The 19,527-nt window shown below is 31.4% G+C and overlaps 3 protein-coding genes across 3 annotated transcripts; 2 read left to right on the forward strand and 1 right to left on the reverse strand.

The window, feature by feature from the left end:
• The first annotated feature begins 1,463 nt into the window (after positions 1 to 1,463).
• LOC110811605 (WRKY DNA-binding transcription factor 70-like) lies at positions 1,464 to 8,136 on the forward strand. The gene is made up of 3 exons (XM_022038145.2): positions 1,464 to 1,786; positions 7,408 to 7,512; positions 7,633 to 8,136. Exons 1-3 carry the CDS (start codon positions 1,530 to 1,532, stop codon positions 8,066 to 8,068), a joined length of 798 nt encoding a protein of 265 aa, XP_021893837.1. The 5' UTR covers positions 1,464 to 1,529; the 3' UTR covers positions 8,069 to 8,136.
• A 4,714-nt stretch (positions 8,137 to 12,850) lies between these two features.
• LOC110811633 (WRKY DNA-binding transcription factor 70-like) lies at positions 12,851 to 16,399 on the forward strand. The gene is made up of 3 exons (XM_022038185.2): positions 12,851 to 13,177; positions 14,194 to 14,298; positions 14,385 to 16,399. The coding sequence occupies exons 1-3, from the start codon at positions 12,933 to 12,935 to the stop codon at positions 14,818 to 14,820; spliced, it is 786 nt and encodes a 261-aa protein (XP_021893877.1). The 5' UTR covers positions 12,851 to 12,932; the 3' UTR covers positions 14,821 to 16,399.
• An 860-nt stretch (positions 16,400 to 17,259) lies between these two features.
• Positions 17,260 to 18,029, reverse strand: LOC110811620 (transmembrane protein, putative (Protein of unknown function, DUF599)). Its single transcript, XM_022038172.2, has 2 exons — positions 17,835 to 18,029; positions 17,260 to 17,751 (listed from the first exon to the last, which is right to left on the reverse strand). The coding sequence occupies exons 1-2, from the start codon at positions 17,991 to 17,993 to the stop codon at positions 17,275 to 17,277; spliced, it is 636 nt and encodes a 211-aa protein (XP_021893864.1). The 5' UTR covers positions 17,994 to 18,029; the 3' UTR covers positions 17,260 to 17,274.
• Positions 18,030 to 19,527: the final 1,498 nt, after the last annotated feature.

Genomic DNA, 19,527 nt, shown 5'->3' on the forward strand with positions numbered 1-19,527 from the left:
GGTATGATAGTTTCAGTGAAATCTAATTCCGTTGAAGACTGGGATCAGGCATTTGGGGTTATCGAACGGCTGGCGTTGAATGACGAGGATCAATTTGTGAGAAGAAGTACACCAGAAATGGTATGAGTGGGATATACAGTATTATCTCCAAGTTCATGTATATCTGGAGCAATCACATTTAAGAAACACGGAATCTAACAACCTGGTTTTTGTCTGGTTTGCTTTTTTTCGGATTCGACCGCTTCGTGGCCTTTAATAATCAAGGGTATATCAGTCTTTTCATAAGCTAAAATTGTCAGTTGGAGGATATGATGTCATGGCGTGACGTGATGAAATGACATCACCTGATTTTTGAAGGGACTCGAAGACTAAATGACCACGCGCTAATGCTGACGACCAACTAACTCAAACTTAACGTTTTCAGGTGGTTGCCGTTTGTTTCCACCATCTGGCGTTTTGTGTTAGGTTAGTAATGGGAATTAAAAAGTTATTTAAAGTACATTTTGACCATAGAAATTTAGAAAAGTATTTATTAATGGTCTACAAATATTAAAATCTCAAAAGCTTTTAGTTTTTCTTTTTTTTTTTTTGCCTACTTTTTTCTTCTAAACTCTCAAACCACATTTGATGTTAATATATATAATGTTTCTTAAATATCTAAATACACACATATATATATATAGATTAGATTTTATGTACTTTTTATAAATAGGATTAGTATTTAATATGATAAGTGTAAAATAAAATAATTTATTAAATATTTTAAAAAATATTTTAAGTAAATAATATTATATTAATAAAGTAAAACTTGGTACTTAATAAAAATATATTATAAATCGGTACAATATTTAATTTAGTGTGATTTAGAATTTAACTCTTTAATATTTTGGTAGAACTATAATAAGTAAATTGATTTAAATTTTAATAAATGTATTATCTTTTTAGAATAAAAAAATATTTTATAATAATTATATTATTTTAGTTAAGATAATTATGATAAGTTAAAATTTTAATTTAATTTTTTGATATTAAAAAAATTGAAGAGCATTACATTAATATAATTGATTAATTTATTAATATATTTTTTATAAGTGTGTGTCTCAACTTATTATTAGTGTGTTTTTGTATATTTTTATTATTTAAATTTTTTCTAATTCGTAATTTAAAATAAAAAGTTTTCTATTCTTATAAATGCTTTTATCATTTTTATAAAGAAAATTATAATTTAAAATAATTTAATAAATTAAAAAAAGAATTGGTGGGAACAAAATTTGAATACTAAATAAAAAGATAAAATAATCTATAATTAAATGGGTAAACGGGCAGGTAAGTTAGCGGAGAATGAAGGAAGGAGAGAAGAAGGTCGTTAGAGAAAAGCGCGTGTAGGTGACGAGTCCTGAAGATTAGGAATTTTCGTGTCTGCCTTCTTTCTCTCTTTTCTTTCAACATAAAAACCCAACCCCCACTCTCTCTCTCTCTCGCCTCTTACTGTTGTCCGAAAGGTCACAGCCACACAACTCACCAAAACAATGGTGTTCAGCCGAATCCAGGTCATTGAAGAGCTTCTTCGGGGTCGTGAGTCCGCAAAAAAGCTGCAGAAACTAGTCGACCAACCTGATCTTGACTCAATCACCAAGGAAGATCTCGCCTCTGAAATTCTTGATTCCTTCACAAATACACTTTCCTGTTACGAGATCAGCTGGGATGGCCACAGATCCTCTGACGACTCAGCGGAAAGCATTAAGAGTAAGAGGATTCAGGATGATAATGGCTCCTGCAAGAGAAGGTACATCTATACATACAAATGTCCTTCTGTTGGCAATTTATATTTGTTATAATTGCTTTAAAAATTTGACTTTGATAACTAATCATCATTCAAGATTTTATTGACTGAAAATGACATAATTTTATAAAACTCACAAGAAAAAATTTTAGATTTCTAACTCTTTATGTGTTAGCTTATTGAAGCGAACCAATCAATTTCATTCTTAATTTTTTTTATTTTCTTTCGCCTCACACCCCAATATCTCTCTCCCTCAACCTCACAAACGGCCTAGTGCCATATTTATAGCAACCATAAGTCAGTCATTACCAACTTTACAGTTACTGCCACATATATGTATATAATGAAGTTTAATTGCTAACATCCTCCCTCAAATTTGATTCAATCATTCCAATCATTTTCTTTAACTTGATAAATGTATATGCTGTAAGTATCTTGGTAAAAATATCTACCATTTGATCTCCGGATGCACAATATTTGACCATGATCTCTTCATCTTTCATCAAATCTTGGATGTCAGGATGTTTGATGTCGATGTATTTGCTACTACCATGAAACATTGGATTCTTTGTTAAGAGGATTGAAACATTGGATTCTATATTATGGAGATTGTTGATTTGTTATAACAATAGATTGTCGTTGCACTATCTTGTTGATGTTGTTATTCATTAAGTATCATCCTTAGCCAAACTACTTGAATGGCACAACTCGTGATTGCTATATACTTTACTTCTGGTTGTGAAAGTGTTATTACCTGTTGTTTCTTCGAGGACCAAGAAAATGCCCTTGAACTAAGGTTAAACACATAACCCGAAATACGTTCCTTTCTTCAGTGTTACATGTCCAATCATTGTCTATATAGCCAACCAATTCTATTTTATTAGCAATTGAATATAAAATATCACTATCAAGCATACCTTTACCATATCACAATATTCTCTTTGTAGTTTGCTAATAAAACTGTCATGGTGAATTCATAAATTTGCTCACAGTAGCAACTGCATAGACAATGTAAGAGTTGTTGTTAAGTACCTCAAGCTTCCAATAAGTTTCTTGAAGTTTGAAGTTTGATGTATCAACCAAATCACTGCTTCCATCTTTTTAAAGTTTTAGTCTTTCTTCGATTGGAGTTAGTTTTTTGCAAGCTTCCATCTTAAATTTTTTAAAATATCTCCTGCATACTTTTTTTAGGAAATGAATATGTTTTCATCCATTTGCTTGACCTTAGTACCAAGAAAGTGAGACATTAACCCCCATATCTATTATCTTAAAGTGGAAATCATATCCTCCCTGAATTTTAACAAAAACTTTAGTTACTTGTGAAGATCAAATCATCAATATTAAGGTCAACAACGGCGAGGTCTCGATCCTTGTTGGTCTTAATATACAAAGTTTGTTTATACGGATGCTCGTAGAAACTATGATTAAGAAAATAGGTGACAGTACGAGGGTACCATGTCCTTGGTGTTTGTTTAAGCTCATACAAAGCCTTTCTCAACCAATAAACTTTATCTTCTTTACTTTTCTTTACATAATTAAGTAGTTGTTCAACGTACACTTCTTTTTCAAGTACATCATTTAGAAATGCCAACTTTACATCAATTTGATAAATTTTTTGATGATTTTGAAGTGCAAGCAAAATGATCATATGCACTGTGCCAATCTAGCAACAAGTACTAACACTTCAAAATAATCAATACTTAATTTTTACATGTATCCTTTTGCAACTAGCCTTACTTTAAATTGTTCCACTTCTTCATTAGATATGTATTTTATCTTGTATGCCCTTTTGACTCTGATTGATTTCTTCTCTTTTAGCAAAATAGTTAATTTTCATGTATTATTTTTCTCAATGGCATGAATTTCTTCATCCATTACCTTAATCCACCGATCATCATTAGATGCTTTTTCGAAGACTACTGGATCACAATCTGTAAAGAAAGCATAGTGAACAATGTCATCATTATTATCACCAACTTCATAATCTTTTAAATAAGCAGGTGAATAACAATCTCGTTGCGATTGTCTATGTATAGGAGGAGATAAAGCTTCTAGAATGATAATAGATGACTCCTTAGAAATTAAAAAAAAAAGGCTATTAACCAGTGTGATTACTTGTTTCTATTTTACTATTTATGAACACTGAAATTGACAACATCTTTTGGATTTTCGGATTATACAACTTATAGCTTTTTATTTTCAGGCCGTAACCAATGAAGATGCATTTGTTCACTTTGCCATCAAGCTTCTTTCTTAACTCATTTGGTACATATAAATAAGTAATACAATCGGATGCCCTCGTATGGCTCAAATTAACTTCCATCCGTACCATGCTTCTTGTAAGGTTTTATCCCGAACACTTTTAACAGGATATATGTTTAAAATATAAATTATACAAGCCATGGCTTCTGCCCAAAAACTCTTAGACAACTTCTTATAATGCAACATGCTTTTCACTATATCCATACTAGTTATATTTTTTCTTTCTGATATTCTATTTTGTTCAGAAACATACTTAACTGTTAACTGATGTTTGATTCTTACTTTTTCAAAAAACTATCACAAACAATATATTTTATCCCTCTATCTAATTTTAAAGTTTTGAGAGCATGACCACTTTACTTTTTAATATATGCCACAAAATTCTTGATTATTCCACATACATCAGATTTATGTTTCAAAAAGTATACCCATGCATTTCTATTGAAATCATTAATAAAAGTAATGAAATATTTATTACCTCTATTTGGTGGAACCTTCACATACACTATGTCTGAATGCACAAGTTTAAGTGGTTCTTTTGGCTCTTTATGCCTACTTTGTAGGAAATGGATCTTTGTGTTTCTTCTGTAAAATAGAGTGCTCATAAAGTTGGTTAAGAGCTTGAATAGTTGCAAGCCTAAAATTCATTCTTTGTTTGCAAGAAATTTGATGTTCCAACAAATTAATTGCCCGAGCCGCATATGATATAGCAAATTATCATCAACAATCATAAAGTTACAATAGGAGGCATCACAACTGATGTGCATTGGAAATGAACGATTAGATGACATTTTCGTCTTTAGTATCAATCTTTTTTTTTTATCTCACTTACAATGTACTCGTGCTTGTTGAAACACAAATCATAACTTTTTTCTCCTAGTTTTCATTGATAGTTTATTTTGCATTAATTTTCTTACAGTCATACACTTAACAGCTTTTGACAAATATTAGAAGCATAATAAACTTTAGAAATAGAGTCTAAAAGTTTATTATTCATTTTAATAGCAATTCTTTCTTTTTCTAAAATTGAGACCTCATAGTTATCGCCAAGTTTCATCGAAGTGCGAAAACATTCATCTAATTCTAAAAAGATTCCTTGTTTCCACTTAGGCAATTGCTACAACATGAGTATAATAACTACTTATTACTTCCACTAGGTTTGTGAGTTGATCACCAAAGTCTCTGGACTATCATTTTGAGCTACCCGACACGATTGTCTTCGTGCTCTGGTCTTCTTATACAACACTCTCTACTATAATGGCTATATTTTTTTTATAGTTATAGCACTAAATAGGTGACTTGCACTCAGATTGATAGTGACTATATTTTTGCATTTATAATATTGAATGTGAGACTTACTTTGAAAAAATTCATTCTTTATCGCTCCTTATCTTGAAGTAGTTCTGAAATTTCCTCCTTTCTTGTCTCTGAAATTTGGGCCTCTTTGATTATGCATTGGTTTGGGTGATTCATTCTCATTCTTCAAATTCATTTGAACCTCTAAAGCTTTTTATATTGTGCTTGGTGACCTTTCCTTCATTCATATCTCGCATGATTCCAGTGAAGTTTGTAAATCATTAAGGGTCAATGTCCAAAATTTTGGACTCTTCAATGGTTATCACTACGTAATCAAACTGACTGGGCAGTGCATGTAAGATCTTCTCTGCGACATCTATTTCCGTTATTTGATCTTCGTTATATTCATCTTGTTAACTAACTTCTTCATTTATGAAAAATAACTGCGAAAACTTTTATCATTGCCTTAGTCCATCAGCTCAAACTATCTTTTTAACCATTGTGATTTTGCTTGTTTGATTGGAATTATACCGTTATATGTTTTGAGCAGAATATTCTAAGTCTCTTTTGTTAGTTTAGTATGTAATATTTTTTCCAGAGCTAACGGCTCTAACAGACTTATAAATTAAAGATAAAACCTTTTCATTCAACGAGCAAACACAATCCAACTTTTTGTAATTGTTTAGCTGATGGCTTTTTCCTTTTAATAAGATATTTTTTCTAAATTTCACCATAACCATTACTTCTCAAACACTTCATTAAGTACTTCCACATTGCAAAATTATTTTTGCTATCAAAGTTGGAAATCGTTGGCTGCACTTGTTGAATTTGGACTCCTGTTGTTGAACTTGAAGTCATTTTAAGTAAACCTTATATTCTGATACCAGATATTTGCAATTTATATTTGTTATAATTGTCTAAAAATTGAATTTGATAAGTACGCAAATACTCATAATTTTATTTATAAAAAAAGATACAAATTTTACAAAACTCACAAAATAAAATTTCACATCGTAATCCTGTCATGGGTTACCTTATTGACGTCAACCAATAAATCTCACTCTCGTTTCTATTTCTTTCACCTTATAGCCCAATTTCTCTCTCTCAATCTTAAATGATCTAGGCTGTACTTATAGCAACCATAAGTTCGTAATTCAATTTTTCTACCTTTTTGTGATTCAAAAATGGTAGGTTTAATATACCTACTGTTGTTGGGTTCAAATAGGTTGGGTTGAGTTGCTTAGAAGATTTCCATAATTCTTTCTTTTGGTGTAATTCAAAGGTGTTGAGTTTGATATGCTTAATGTTGATTGCCGACTTTATGGTTGCCGTCATACATGTACATATACATTAAATTAAGTTTAAGTGCTAACACCTTCAATTTTCTTGAAAACATTACCCCTTATTTACAACTAGGGCAATATATACGCGTGCGCACATATATTATAGAAATATCATAAGCTCAAATAGTAAGAGTTTGGTGATGGATTCAAACTCGGTTACATCTCCCTGGGTTTGCAATGGTTATAAATTAAAGAAAAGTTTAGTCGGATTCCTGAATCTGCGAATTATATTAATGAAAATTTTCATTCACTCCTTAGCTCAATAGTTAAATTATATCAATAAAAATTTTTATTCACTCCTCAACTCAATAGTTAGTAATAATTTTTTCTGTGATTGATGTTTATATATTTTATTAATGAAAAAGTTATATCGAAGAAAATCAATACTGTGTATACATAAAATCATAAGTTCAAATAGCAAGAGTTTGAGGATGGATTCGACTTTGACTGTATCTCCCCGGGTTGCAGTTGTTATAGATTAGAGAAGAATTTAGGCAGTTGTCTTATTCTGCAAATTACATTAATGAATTTTTTTTTTTCGGTAACTTAAACACAATAATTAGTATGGTACTTCTTTTATAAAAAATTATAAGTTTAAATTAAATTATGCTGTTTCGCATATTAAGTTGTTTTCTATTATAATTAGTGTCTATTTATTAAGTATTGATAAATCATATGTATTTCTAATGAAAATCAATGCTTGAACCTGTACCACGTTTGCAGAAAAAGTTCACATGTTTGGACTACAGAGACGGTTACTTTGGTTGCTGATGGATTTGCTTGGAGAAAGTATGGACAAAAAGATATCCTCAAAGCCAATCATCCAAGGTATATGCATATATGTTAATTTTGTAATTAATATACAAATTCATATTCAAGATTAGGAGTGGATACCTGTATACAAATTTGTGGGTATATATATATATATATATGTATATGTATGTGCAGGAGCTACTTTAGGTGTACGCACAAGAATGATCAAAAGTGCCAAGCAACCAAGCAAGTGCAAAAGATTCGAGACGATCCTCCACTGTATCGAACCACGTATTACGGGCATCACACCTGCAAAAACTTAGTTAATGCTAATCATCTAGTTAATGAATCCATTCAGCTCGGCTTCAGTATCATCAATGACAGTACCAAACAAGATCATACTCCATTTTCAATTTCCTTTCCCAGTAGTTCATCATTAAAAAATGAATGCAAACAAGAGGTATTGACAACAAACAACCAGTTATCTTCATCGCTGTCCAAGTATCTTCTCTCTCCTGATCTTACCACATTCGAATCGTGCAAAGCAAGCACTCATCACAGTTTAGAGATGGGTGTTATGGAGGAATCTGTATCTGTGGGATTTGATGATGTTTTCCCATTCGAATTTTGATGATATATATATATATATATATATATATATTTCTGCGGCAAAATATACATTAATGGTTTCCTTGTTTACAGTTCAGTACTACGTATGTCTGTTATCCTAAGCAATAGTTAGCTACCTCATTGATGGGTGTCCGTAACATAATTTCTGTTGTTGTAGGTCATATCGAATTTATACTAGAAGAAGAAAAAAGGAAAACAGTCATCATCCACAACATTATGGATTGACTGAATATATAAGGTGTTCTTCTTATAGAGGTTTTATTGGTGAAAGTAGGGATGATTGGATGTTAGGAAATTTCGAAAAAGAGGGATGAAAGAGAATGTGTTGAAGGGTTATGGAGCAAACTTGATAAAGGGTAGATGCTGGTCTTTTCTCTTGGGTGATTGTAAGAATCTAGATAATGAATGAGAATGAGGTCTTGAGGTGTGCAATTTAAGTAGGTGATTTGGGTGGTGGGTAGAGCGAGATAGAGTTATTTAAGGCCTCTATATACAATGAAATAGCTTTTGGAGTGACTCATATCTTGCATGCATATACCATTGTTTTGCTTCAACAGCTCTCAGATGCCATCATTTCCTCCCTCTCTGGCTGCATTTCCTCCATTTAAGGCTCTTAGCTTCTCAATATAGTGCATTTTCTACATTCTTCAGTTAACCCCCTTCATTTTTTACAGTAGAGAATCTCATCTAATCACACAATCTTCCACACATGTAATGGAAGTTTTGCAAACATTCAAACCAAAATGGGATTCAGTGCTGGTTACCATCCAGTAGGAGTAAAGATTGCCCCCCTAACGAGGGAAAACCTAACATTCAATTAAATAACTAGTACTTCAATAATTTGACCATATAAGAGGTGACAACTACATAGATTAATTGTCCTGTATTTGGTCACTTATAATCGGAAGTTAATTAAATTAAAATTAATTTTTACCATTATATTTGCCATTTAAGTTTAACTTATTAATTGAAATGTTAAAGTAGTTAAACTAGTGTTTATTATTTTCATTTAATGTTATAATACCCAGACCCAAAATTTGATTTGGAATTAATTTTAAAATTAAAAAACATATATATAAATATAATTTTTAAATTTTTATTTAACGTAAAATTAGAAAAAAAAATATGTAGAAAATGAAATTGAAAACAATTTTAGGAAAAATTGGTGAAAATTTGAATTTGGAGAGTATTTTTGAAAGAAAAATTAAAAACTGGAGGTTAAAATACAATTAAAAAAAATACACCACGTAAAATTGCTCAATCAACGACCCCGACGAATCAGAGCGTGCCGCATGGCAAGGCATACTGACTCGGTGCCACGCGGGAGGTCACACTGGCAATCCATGTACTTGCGATCGGACGATCCGGATGCGTTCCTGCGCGCGTGGACGGTTTGGATGCGTTCCTGTGTGCGTGGACGGTCCGGATCCTTTATCTCTTCAAGCGCGATTGAACGGTCACGATTAAACGCAATTAACGGTCCAGATTCGTTCTCTCTTTAAACGCGATCGTACAGTCGAGATCAAATCACGATAAACGGTGCATATTCATTTTCTCTTTAAACACGATCAGACAATCGAGATCAAACGTGATGAATGACTCAAATTTAAAGAAGATGGATATAAATATCTCACTTCACACCGAACTCAAACCCTAGCCACTAGCCTCCCACTCGAGAAGAATAACCAGTCATTGGAGAAGGGAACTGACCGCCGCCTGCCGCTGTGCCGGAGCCACCTCCGACCGCCAAAATAGGTAAAAATTCTCCTATTCATTCGGAATTTGATTTTAAACGCTCTCATGGCCAAATCGGAGCAAAAGGAATGGCGGATGAGTCAAAAATCGCAGGTAAAATTCGGCGGCATCGTTGCAGAAAAAATCAAAAATCGCCTTTGATGAGTCCCTTCCTGTTTCCCGTTTCGTACAATTTTTTTACCATTGTGTTCACCATTCTGTTTTCTACAAGTTGACTGAAGAAAAATGTTCAGCCGCGAAGGTGAGCTGGCGAAGCTGCCGCACTGAAAAATCTGGTCGTCAGTAAGTTTTTATTTTTCGACTTTTTTCGGCCAACTGAAACCTTTTAACGTGTTTTCTCGTGAATATGAGTGTAAAATCAGTCGAAAACGGCCAGTTTGAGGTAAACTGCCGTCATGGGCGGCGGTATCGACGACGGAGCATGGCGGTGTCGCTGTGTTGGAATTCTAAAATTGACCATAAAAGATTTTTAACACCAATTTTGAATTTTTTTAGAGTATTTTTAGGTACATGAAGCGTGTTTTAACATCCACAGAAAAATTCAAGAAACTTAAGGACCGCCAATAGGCGCATCTAAAAGTTTAATATTTTGAACATCGATTCAGATAAGAATCCCTCACCTTATTCCCTATTATAGAATTGAAGTCTAATTATTAATAATACAGTATTTTACGTAATTTAAAAAGTTTCGAGAATTAATTACAGGTTACTAATGGAGTCAGAACCGGTTATTTATTATTGTTATCCTATTTAACTGATTGTTTGATTCATACTAGTAAAATGATTCAGTTGTATTTTTTTTATGCATGTATTGTTTGTCTTGCATTGATTTACGGTTAAATTGTGAAACTGAAAATTAAAAGTAAACAAAAAATTGATTAATTAAGTGAATAAATAAATGGTAACCTTACTGGATATCCTAAGAGATTGTGGACGGACCGGGTACATAGGAAACCTTACCATGAACGTCGGCTCATACCGGACGAGTAGTCATGATCTTTCTTTATCTCATAATTTGATCAAAGTATTCATTTATAGCATATAAATGGAGTATACAATCTTATTTGTTAAAGTACTTAGTTTTCTTAAAATCACTCAAAGATCTTAAAAAATAATTCTAAAATTTAAGGATTGTGTGTGATATTAGGAGATTTTACTTTTGATTTTTTTTTAAAAAAATATATATATATACATATAAAGATATATACGAACCTTTTATCAAGACTTGAATACAAGAGAAAAAGGTTTTTTTTTTTTCCTCAATATTATCCTAAAACTGCAAGCTTGGAGAATGAAAAGTGAAGAGGAAAAGTGTTTTGTACATGTGATTTTCTTTAAGAAAGTTTTGGGGATTCCTAAGGTAAAATACTTACAGTGTAGAATTTGTTCTTTTGTTTAATTCTTATGTATGACTTAAAAATGTAAAATCAAAACAATTTAACGTACTTAAGTTTTAAGTAAAAGATCAAGATTTACATATATTTAATTGGACCAAATTAAGTATGATTAGATAATAATCCAATTAATTGAATGTTAACAAAGTAAAGTATAAAATATAAAATGTGCTAAATTTACAAGATGATGAAATTTAAAGTAGTATTCTTATTGGAGTACGTGAAAAATTATACATAGTGGTAACAAAAAGTTAAAAGAGTTTACATGTATTTTTAGTTTCTTTATTATTTTTAAAAAATCAATATTAACTAAACATTAGACCATATTATAATACTTACATTTATGGGGCGTTAAGATACTAAGATGTTAACATTAATAAAAATTTTAAATAAAAAATTAATTTAAAATAATATAATAATACCTGGGAGTCATTGCTAACTAATATATGAATATAATATAAGTATATGTCCAAAAAAATTTAATACTAACGTAAGAAAAACACAAAACATAATATAAAATAAATAAAAAAAAATCCCTCATAACAGTATTATAGTTCCAGTGAAATCTAATTGGCATTGGAAACTGGAATCGGGCAGGTTGGGCATATCGGACGGCTGGTGTTGAATGATGAGGATCACTGGTGAGGAAAGTACATGAGAAACGGTAATTAGTGGGTATACAATTTCGTCCCCAAGTGCATGTCTATCCGCAGAACTCATTTTTAAGAAACGAGGAATTTAACGACCGGGTTATTGTCTGGTTTGCTTTTTTAGGATTCGACCAGAGTTGCATTCAATAATCAAGGGTATATTAGTCTTTTCACAAGGATAATGATGCTTTTTTAATACGAAGCGTGCCAATTGGCAACGAGGGTATGATGTCATGGACGTGACGTGATGAAATGACATCACTTAAGTATGGAAGCAACTCAATACTAATTGACCACGCGCTAAGCTGACTATCAACTAACTCAAACTTCACCTAGTTTACTAATGGGAATTAAAATGTTATTTAAAAGTACAATCTTGACCATAGAAATTTATAAAAGTGCAAATATTCAAATATTCTAAGCTTTTAGTTTTTCTTTAAAAAAAAAAAAAAAAACTTCTAGGTCTTTCTTTTTTCTTTAAAATTCTTAAATATCTAAATACACATGTATAAAAATTACATTTATTTTTTTATATAAATATAATTTTTATTTAATAAATAAAATATTATTTTTAATATGATCGGTGTAACATAAAATTATTATTGAATGTTCAATACCGCATTTAAGTGAAAAATATCATATTGATAATATAGAATTTGTTATTTTAAAAGTGTATTATAAATTTATAATGTTTAAATCAATAGAATTAAGAATTTTATTTATTAATTTATTGATAAATTACGGTGATCAAATTAAATTAAATTTTTAATAAATTTATTATATTTTTAAGTGAGATAAATATTTCGTAATAATTAAATTTTTTAAATTATAAAAATAAGAAAAGATTACAAACTTAATACAATAATGTATGATTAAATGTGGGTAAGTTAGCGGAGAAGGTCGTTTAAGAAAAGCGCGTGTGCGTGACGACTCCTGAAAATTAGGAATTTTCTGGCTTCCTTCTTTCTGTCTTTCCTTTGAAAATAAAAACCCAAAACCTCACTCTCTTCTCTGTAAGCCTCTTCCTCTTGCCTGAAGGTCACACACGCGCACACTAACCAAGACGATGGCGTTTAACCAAATCTATGCCATTGAAGAGCTTCTTCGAGGTCATGAGTCCGCAAAAAAGTTGCAGAAACTCGTCAACCAACCTGATCTCGACTCTATCACCAAGGAAGATCTCGTCTCAGAAATTCTCGAGTCCTTTGAAAATACACTTGCCTGTTATGATGGCCACAAATCCTCTGAAGACTCAACAGAAAGTATTAGGAGTAAGATGCGTCAGGATAGGAGAGGCTCCTGCGAGAGAAGGTACACCTACACATAGATATATCCTTCTCTCTTCGAGAACATTACTTCTTATTTACAATTAGGGCAATATACACACAGGCACACGCACACGCACACGCACATTACAGGAAAATCATAAGTTCAAATTGTAAGAGCTTGATAATGGATTCAAAATCGACTAGATCTCCCTGGGTTGCAATGGTTATAGATTAAAGAAAAATTTAGACGGATCCCTTAATCTTTGAATTATATCAATCCAAATTTTTATTCACTCCTCAGCACAATAGTCAAGTTATATCGGTGAAGATTTTAGTTCACTCCTTAACTTAATACTTAATTACTTTATGATTAATATTTATATATTATTAATGAAAAAATTATAACAAAGAAAATTAATAACTCTCATTTATGTAATATATTTTTATATAATAAGTGCCGCAATGAATTTATAATCTTGGAATGATTATACATTTTTAGTCATAATTTTATCTATTTTGGACCGAACCCATCTACTAATTAATGTTAGTCAGAGGGATTTTGAAGTAACAAATAGATTTTAGAAGGTAACTAGAAGATTAAAAAAAAAAAAAAAAAAAAGGGTTTTTAGAACAATTGCAATAACCAGGATCATTAATATTCCTGGTATACTAAATGCTATCACACATTCAGTCATACTCAGTTTGATAAAAAATTTTGATATCAAAATATCATGAGGTAAAATAGTAAGAGGTGGGTCATATACTACATCTCCCTGAGTTGCACATGGTTACAGATTAAAGAAGAATTTAGGCATATCCATTGATCTGCAAATTATGTTAATGAAAATTTTCAACCCTCACTAAACTTAATGATAAGTAAGTTACTTCTTTTATAAAAGTTGTGGTTTTGAATCAGATCGTACTCTTCTTCTATGTCAAATTGTTTTCTATTATATTATGATTATTGTTAATTTATTAGATATTAATAAATGTATTTACTTATAATAAAAAAATTTATCTGAAGGAAAATTAATGCTTGAACTCGTACCACACTTGCAGAGAGAGTCCACATGTTTGGACTACGGAGGCAGTTGCTTTGGTTGATGATGGATTTGCTTGGAGAAAGTATGGACAAAAAGATATCCTCAAAGCCAACCATCCCAGGTATATACATATATACACATTCAGATTCAAGATTAGGAGTGGGTACTTACATAAATTTGTGGGTATATATGTGTGTGTGTGTGCAGGAGCTACTTTAGGTGTACGCACAAGACTGATCAAAAGTGCCAAGCAACCAAGCAAGTGCAAAAGATTAGAGACGATCCTCCACTGTATCGAACCACGTATTACGGGCATCACACCTGCAAAAACTTTCTTAACGCTAATCATTTAGTCAATGAATCCATTCAGCTCGGTTTTAGTATCACCAATGACAGTATCAAACGAGATCATACTCCATTTTCTATTTCCTTTCCCAGTAGTTCGTCATTAAAAAATGAATGCAAACAAGAGGTATTGACAACAAACAACCAGTTATCTTCATCTTCGTCCAATTATCTTCTGTCTCCCGATATCACCACATTTGAATCGTGCATGCCGAGCACTCATCACAGTTTGGAGATGGATGTTATGGGGAAATCTATATCTGTTGGATTTGATGAGGTTTTCCCATTTGAATTTTGATGATGTTTCTCCTATATATATATATATATATTTCTCCACAGTAGAATATATATTTCTCCACAGTAGAATATATATTAGTGGTTTCCTTGTTTACAATTCAATACTGTTTCCCGAAGCAGTAGTTAGCTACCTCCTTGATGGGTGTGTGTAATACATTCCTGTTATTGTATGTCATATCAAATTTGTAACCCTTTAGAAATAAAATTTCATTAGCTATTTTATACAACAAGAAGAAAAAAGAAAGCACTTATCATCCACAACATTAACCATTGGATGATAAGTGGGCGAAAAATATATATCTATTCTCCATCTTGAGAGGGGATGTAAATTGAGTATGGATTAGAGGCAAACAGGCTGGAAGCCCGAAACACAGAGAGGATCCATACCTAATGCACACTGTTTCATTAAGTATGATGAGATTATCATGTGTTATGCAATTTGTAGCTGGAGTGGCACGGAAGTATGAGTATCTTGCTTTCCTTAAAAAAATCCTAATTTTTCGTTCTCTCTCTAGGCGAAGAATCCAGAAACCCCAATAGGGTTAGTTGCTCCGGCGTGATGAAGTCGGGTTGCGCCTCTCGGTTGGTGTAGAGGTATTATCCTTTGCTTTCCTTCCTTTATTTTGTAAGATCTTTCTAGTTAAGAGATCATACATTGTTATATTACTTTCTTGAAGAGATAGGAGAGTAAGATCTTGTTTTCTTGCACATGCATATATATGGTGTTGCTCTTACTTAGGTTTTATCTATGAAAGTAGGGATGATCGGATTAGGAAATTTTGGAAAAGAGGGATGATAGAGAATGTGTTGAACTCAGGCTTGTGGGAAGCCTGAAGGATTATGGAGCAAATTGGTTAAAGGGTAGATGCTGTTCTTTTCTCTTGGGCGATTGTATGAATCTAGGTAATGAATAAGAAGGAGGCCCGGAGGTGTGTGAACTAAGTGGGAATTTTCATATGCAGTTTAAGTAGGTGATTTGGATGGTGGGTAGAATGATAGAGTTATTCTCGCAACAATGAGCTCATTTATAGTGCAGATATATGCTCTAACTTATACGGTTAGAAAATTTACAGAACCAAAGGCCTATATAAACAATGAAATAGCTTTTGGAGTTACTCAACATCTATCTTGCATGCATACACCATTGTCTCCACTTTCCCAGTGCTTCTCTTTTTGTTTTCTTATTAATGATTATTGCTCTTGTCATAAAGAAAGATTGAACGAACCCATGATCTTTCATCCACATACAGAGAAATGTGCCACTAGAGCTAAACACTTTTACTAATAAGCAATTAATTTATTGCATGGTTTCCCTGGATAAAGCACCAATATCCCCAGGTGAGTTCAGTGAATTCTTTTGAGTTTTTACCAACCTAATAAGCAGAAGCCAAATGTTATTATGATGATTCTATATGTGAAATGCTGGGAAATCTGCTTTGATTTTTAGGGCTTGCTGTGGGATGTCTGATCCTTTTTTTTTTTTTTTTTTTTTTGTTCCTCTAAAAGTAATTACTTTTTCATGGCTACGTATATATATATTTTTTAATTGAAATATATAATTGATGTAATTAGATTAAATATATTTGTTATGTTTTATTTTTTGGTTTCTAAAATAGCTTATATAAAAAAAAAAATCAGTAAAAATATAAAACAAAGTGTGTTTGTTAAATATGAATAACATAAATTTATGTTATTTGATAATTTTTATATAATATTTAAATATAACATAAATTAAAATATAATATATAATAAAATAGTATTAATTAAAATAATTTATTTTAGTAGTTATTAAACATGTGAGGTACGTATTAAATATATATATATATCTATGTAATATATACCATATATATCTTAATCAAATTAATCAAATCGATGCACATAAATAATTAAATTAATTATGAATCTATATTATACACAATCTGTATATCAGTTCAATTGGTACATATAAATAATTAATTTAATTATCTGCGATGATGTATACTTATGTTCGCGATATATTAATTAATATATAACTAAAATAAGTAAATTAAAATATAAATTAAGTTTATATTAAATTTATTTTAGAAAAAGGTTAATGTTTTCTTGATTATGTGACTGGATATGGTTACACTTATACCAAATTTTATACATATAATATAAGATTTGAAAATACTACATGTCTATTAACTTTTGAGTATTTAGAAGAATATTATGGGGCTAAGGAAAAGTAAATACATGTCCAAATGGGAAGCACAACCACAAACTTTAAAAAGTAATTGGTAGGGAAATGATATATACCAAAGAATGATAACCGAATTAATTTTACACCTTGATTGGATTGTATCTTGGAATTATTAATAATTTCATATACTAATTGAAGAAATCATATATATATATATATATATATTTATATTTATATTTATATTCTCCAAGTATATAGATCTAGATGCTTATATATATATATGATGTTTAAATATCATGTATGATGGAATTTCGAAGCAAAGTCAATGTCGTATAGTACCCAAACAAGTCCAGCAGAGGACAAGAGCACTGCAATAGGACCAAACATCCATAGCAGCAAAGGGAAGGTGATGCACAACATCCTACTCCCAACAAAACCCAACACGAACCCTCTTTCCATTATTGATCTCGTATAACTCCAGCCATTTATAATCAAGAAATTTGCATCAACCAAGTACCCAACTGCCATGGAGCTGCACAAGAAGCTAACCAACAGAAACAATGACGCCGAACCATACTTCACCACGGATATCCTCCCTGACTCCGAACCCATAAACTCAGCGCTAAATAGATGTCTCTCTTTGTACGCGTTGTTTGTCAATGCTGCCAATGCTACGTTAACCATAATTGCGATGATGGCAGTTAGTATGCTCACCATTAATGCGTTTCTCAAGCTTTGCACACCCAGCATAATTTTCTTATCATCACGACCCTGCAATTTTTATTATCTCTTAGTGGATTATCATATAGGGGATGAATTTGTGAGTTAAGATTAGGTCTAAGTGTGAAGCTTACCTGTTTCATGGTGAGGAACCAGTATTTCCTTCTGAGTGCAAGAATTCCAATGGAGGTAGCAGAGGGTTTGTTCTTGTAGATGTGCCATAGATATGCATGGTAACCCAGCGTGAGGAAGAGACTTAATGGGATTAGGTAGGCGTCTAGACAGATGGTCATATTGCGATTTTGTGTTTATATGAGTTTACCATCTCAAATATATATATATATATATATATATATATATGTCGTATATATAGAGGCATGTGTAGTGGTTTTCCTTCTCATGGGTTGGGAATATTTGGCGTTTGGTGGGATTTAGGTCATTATGCACATAATATTTTTTATGGTCGGTTGGCATTGTTGGGAGGTACGTACCATCCGAGGCATATATATATATATATATATATATATGCGTGTGTGTATACATGTAAGTCTGTATATATATATATATATATATATATATACACATGTAATGTGAAATAAAAAGTTTTTCTGGTGTCAAGTGGCAAAGCCACTAAGGCATACTGCCGTTCAGCTTTATGTGCATTATTCAATTTAGTAAATGCAAAAGTTGTCATCATGTTCTGGTATGCAATAAATTAAAATTAACCAAAAAAATTGTTGTGTCTCTAATTTTTTCTATTGTAAAATAAAAAGGGTTTGCCATTAGTTCTACCAAATTAGACGACGTGAGACATTTAATATCAGTCTTTAAAGTAGAAATCTGAGCGCACCCATCCTGTAATATACACTATATAATAAAATATTAATTTGTATGTATGTATGCATGTATAGCGTTCATGTTGAGATAAAATTAAGTAAAAGTGAAAGTAGGTATAGAATTAAATTAAAAGAAAAGGAAATATGATAGAAGACAATATAAATGGTGTTTAAACAAAGCTCCATCATGTAGTTAATATTTAATTAATTATGAAATAAAATAATGTATTATAATTTATAAATTAATTATTTGTTTTAGTTTTATTAATTACTTTTTTGATTAAAAATATCATTTAAAAAATCAATTCAATTTGCTTCCAACTAGATTAAATCGATTGGTATAATTCAACCCGGTATTTGATCCAAATATAATTTATTACTCTCTCGTGTTCAATCTATCGAATCATCATTTATGTATATATATATATATATATATATATATATATATATATATATCCCATCTCACAAAAACCGAAGTCCAAACTAAAAAACTTCACCTTTCCAGACTACCCTTTTCTTTTCCTTAATGCTTTCCCCCTTCTCTTTCTTTTCAACAAACTCCCATTTTGCTCTCAATCTCCCAAGTTCTATTCATTGTTTTCCTCCTTTACGTCTCTTTGTCTGTTGTTCAATATTTTCTTCTCTCTTAATTCACCTTTATACCTCTCCATATTCTCCCTGTAACATTCATTCTGAGCCTAGAATTTAGACTCGAAATGATGTAATTTAATTTTTTAATGATAATAAAATGGTTATTTTTAATTTTTTTTTAGATATATAAATTTTGGATGAATTTAAAAATAATTTTAGAAAATATGGTAAAACTGTAAATAAATAGGGGTATATTTGAAAAATAAAAATAAAAACAGGGGTTAAATCACAAAAAGAGAAAGTGCGGGCCATGTAGGATAGCCATGTCAGCAGCACGGCGAGTCAGAACGTGTCGCGTAGCAGACATGCTGGCATGGGCTCCACGCGGGCAATCTGCGTG

This window comes from Carica papaya, chromosome 6, assembly GCF_054855325.1.
Source record: "Carica papaya isolate Zhongbai chromosome 6, ASM5485532v1, whole genome shotgun sequence".
NCBI classification, from domain to species: Eukaryota; Viridiplantae; Streptophyta; class Magnoliopsida; order Brassicales; family Caricaceae; genus Carica; species Carica papaya.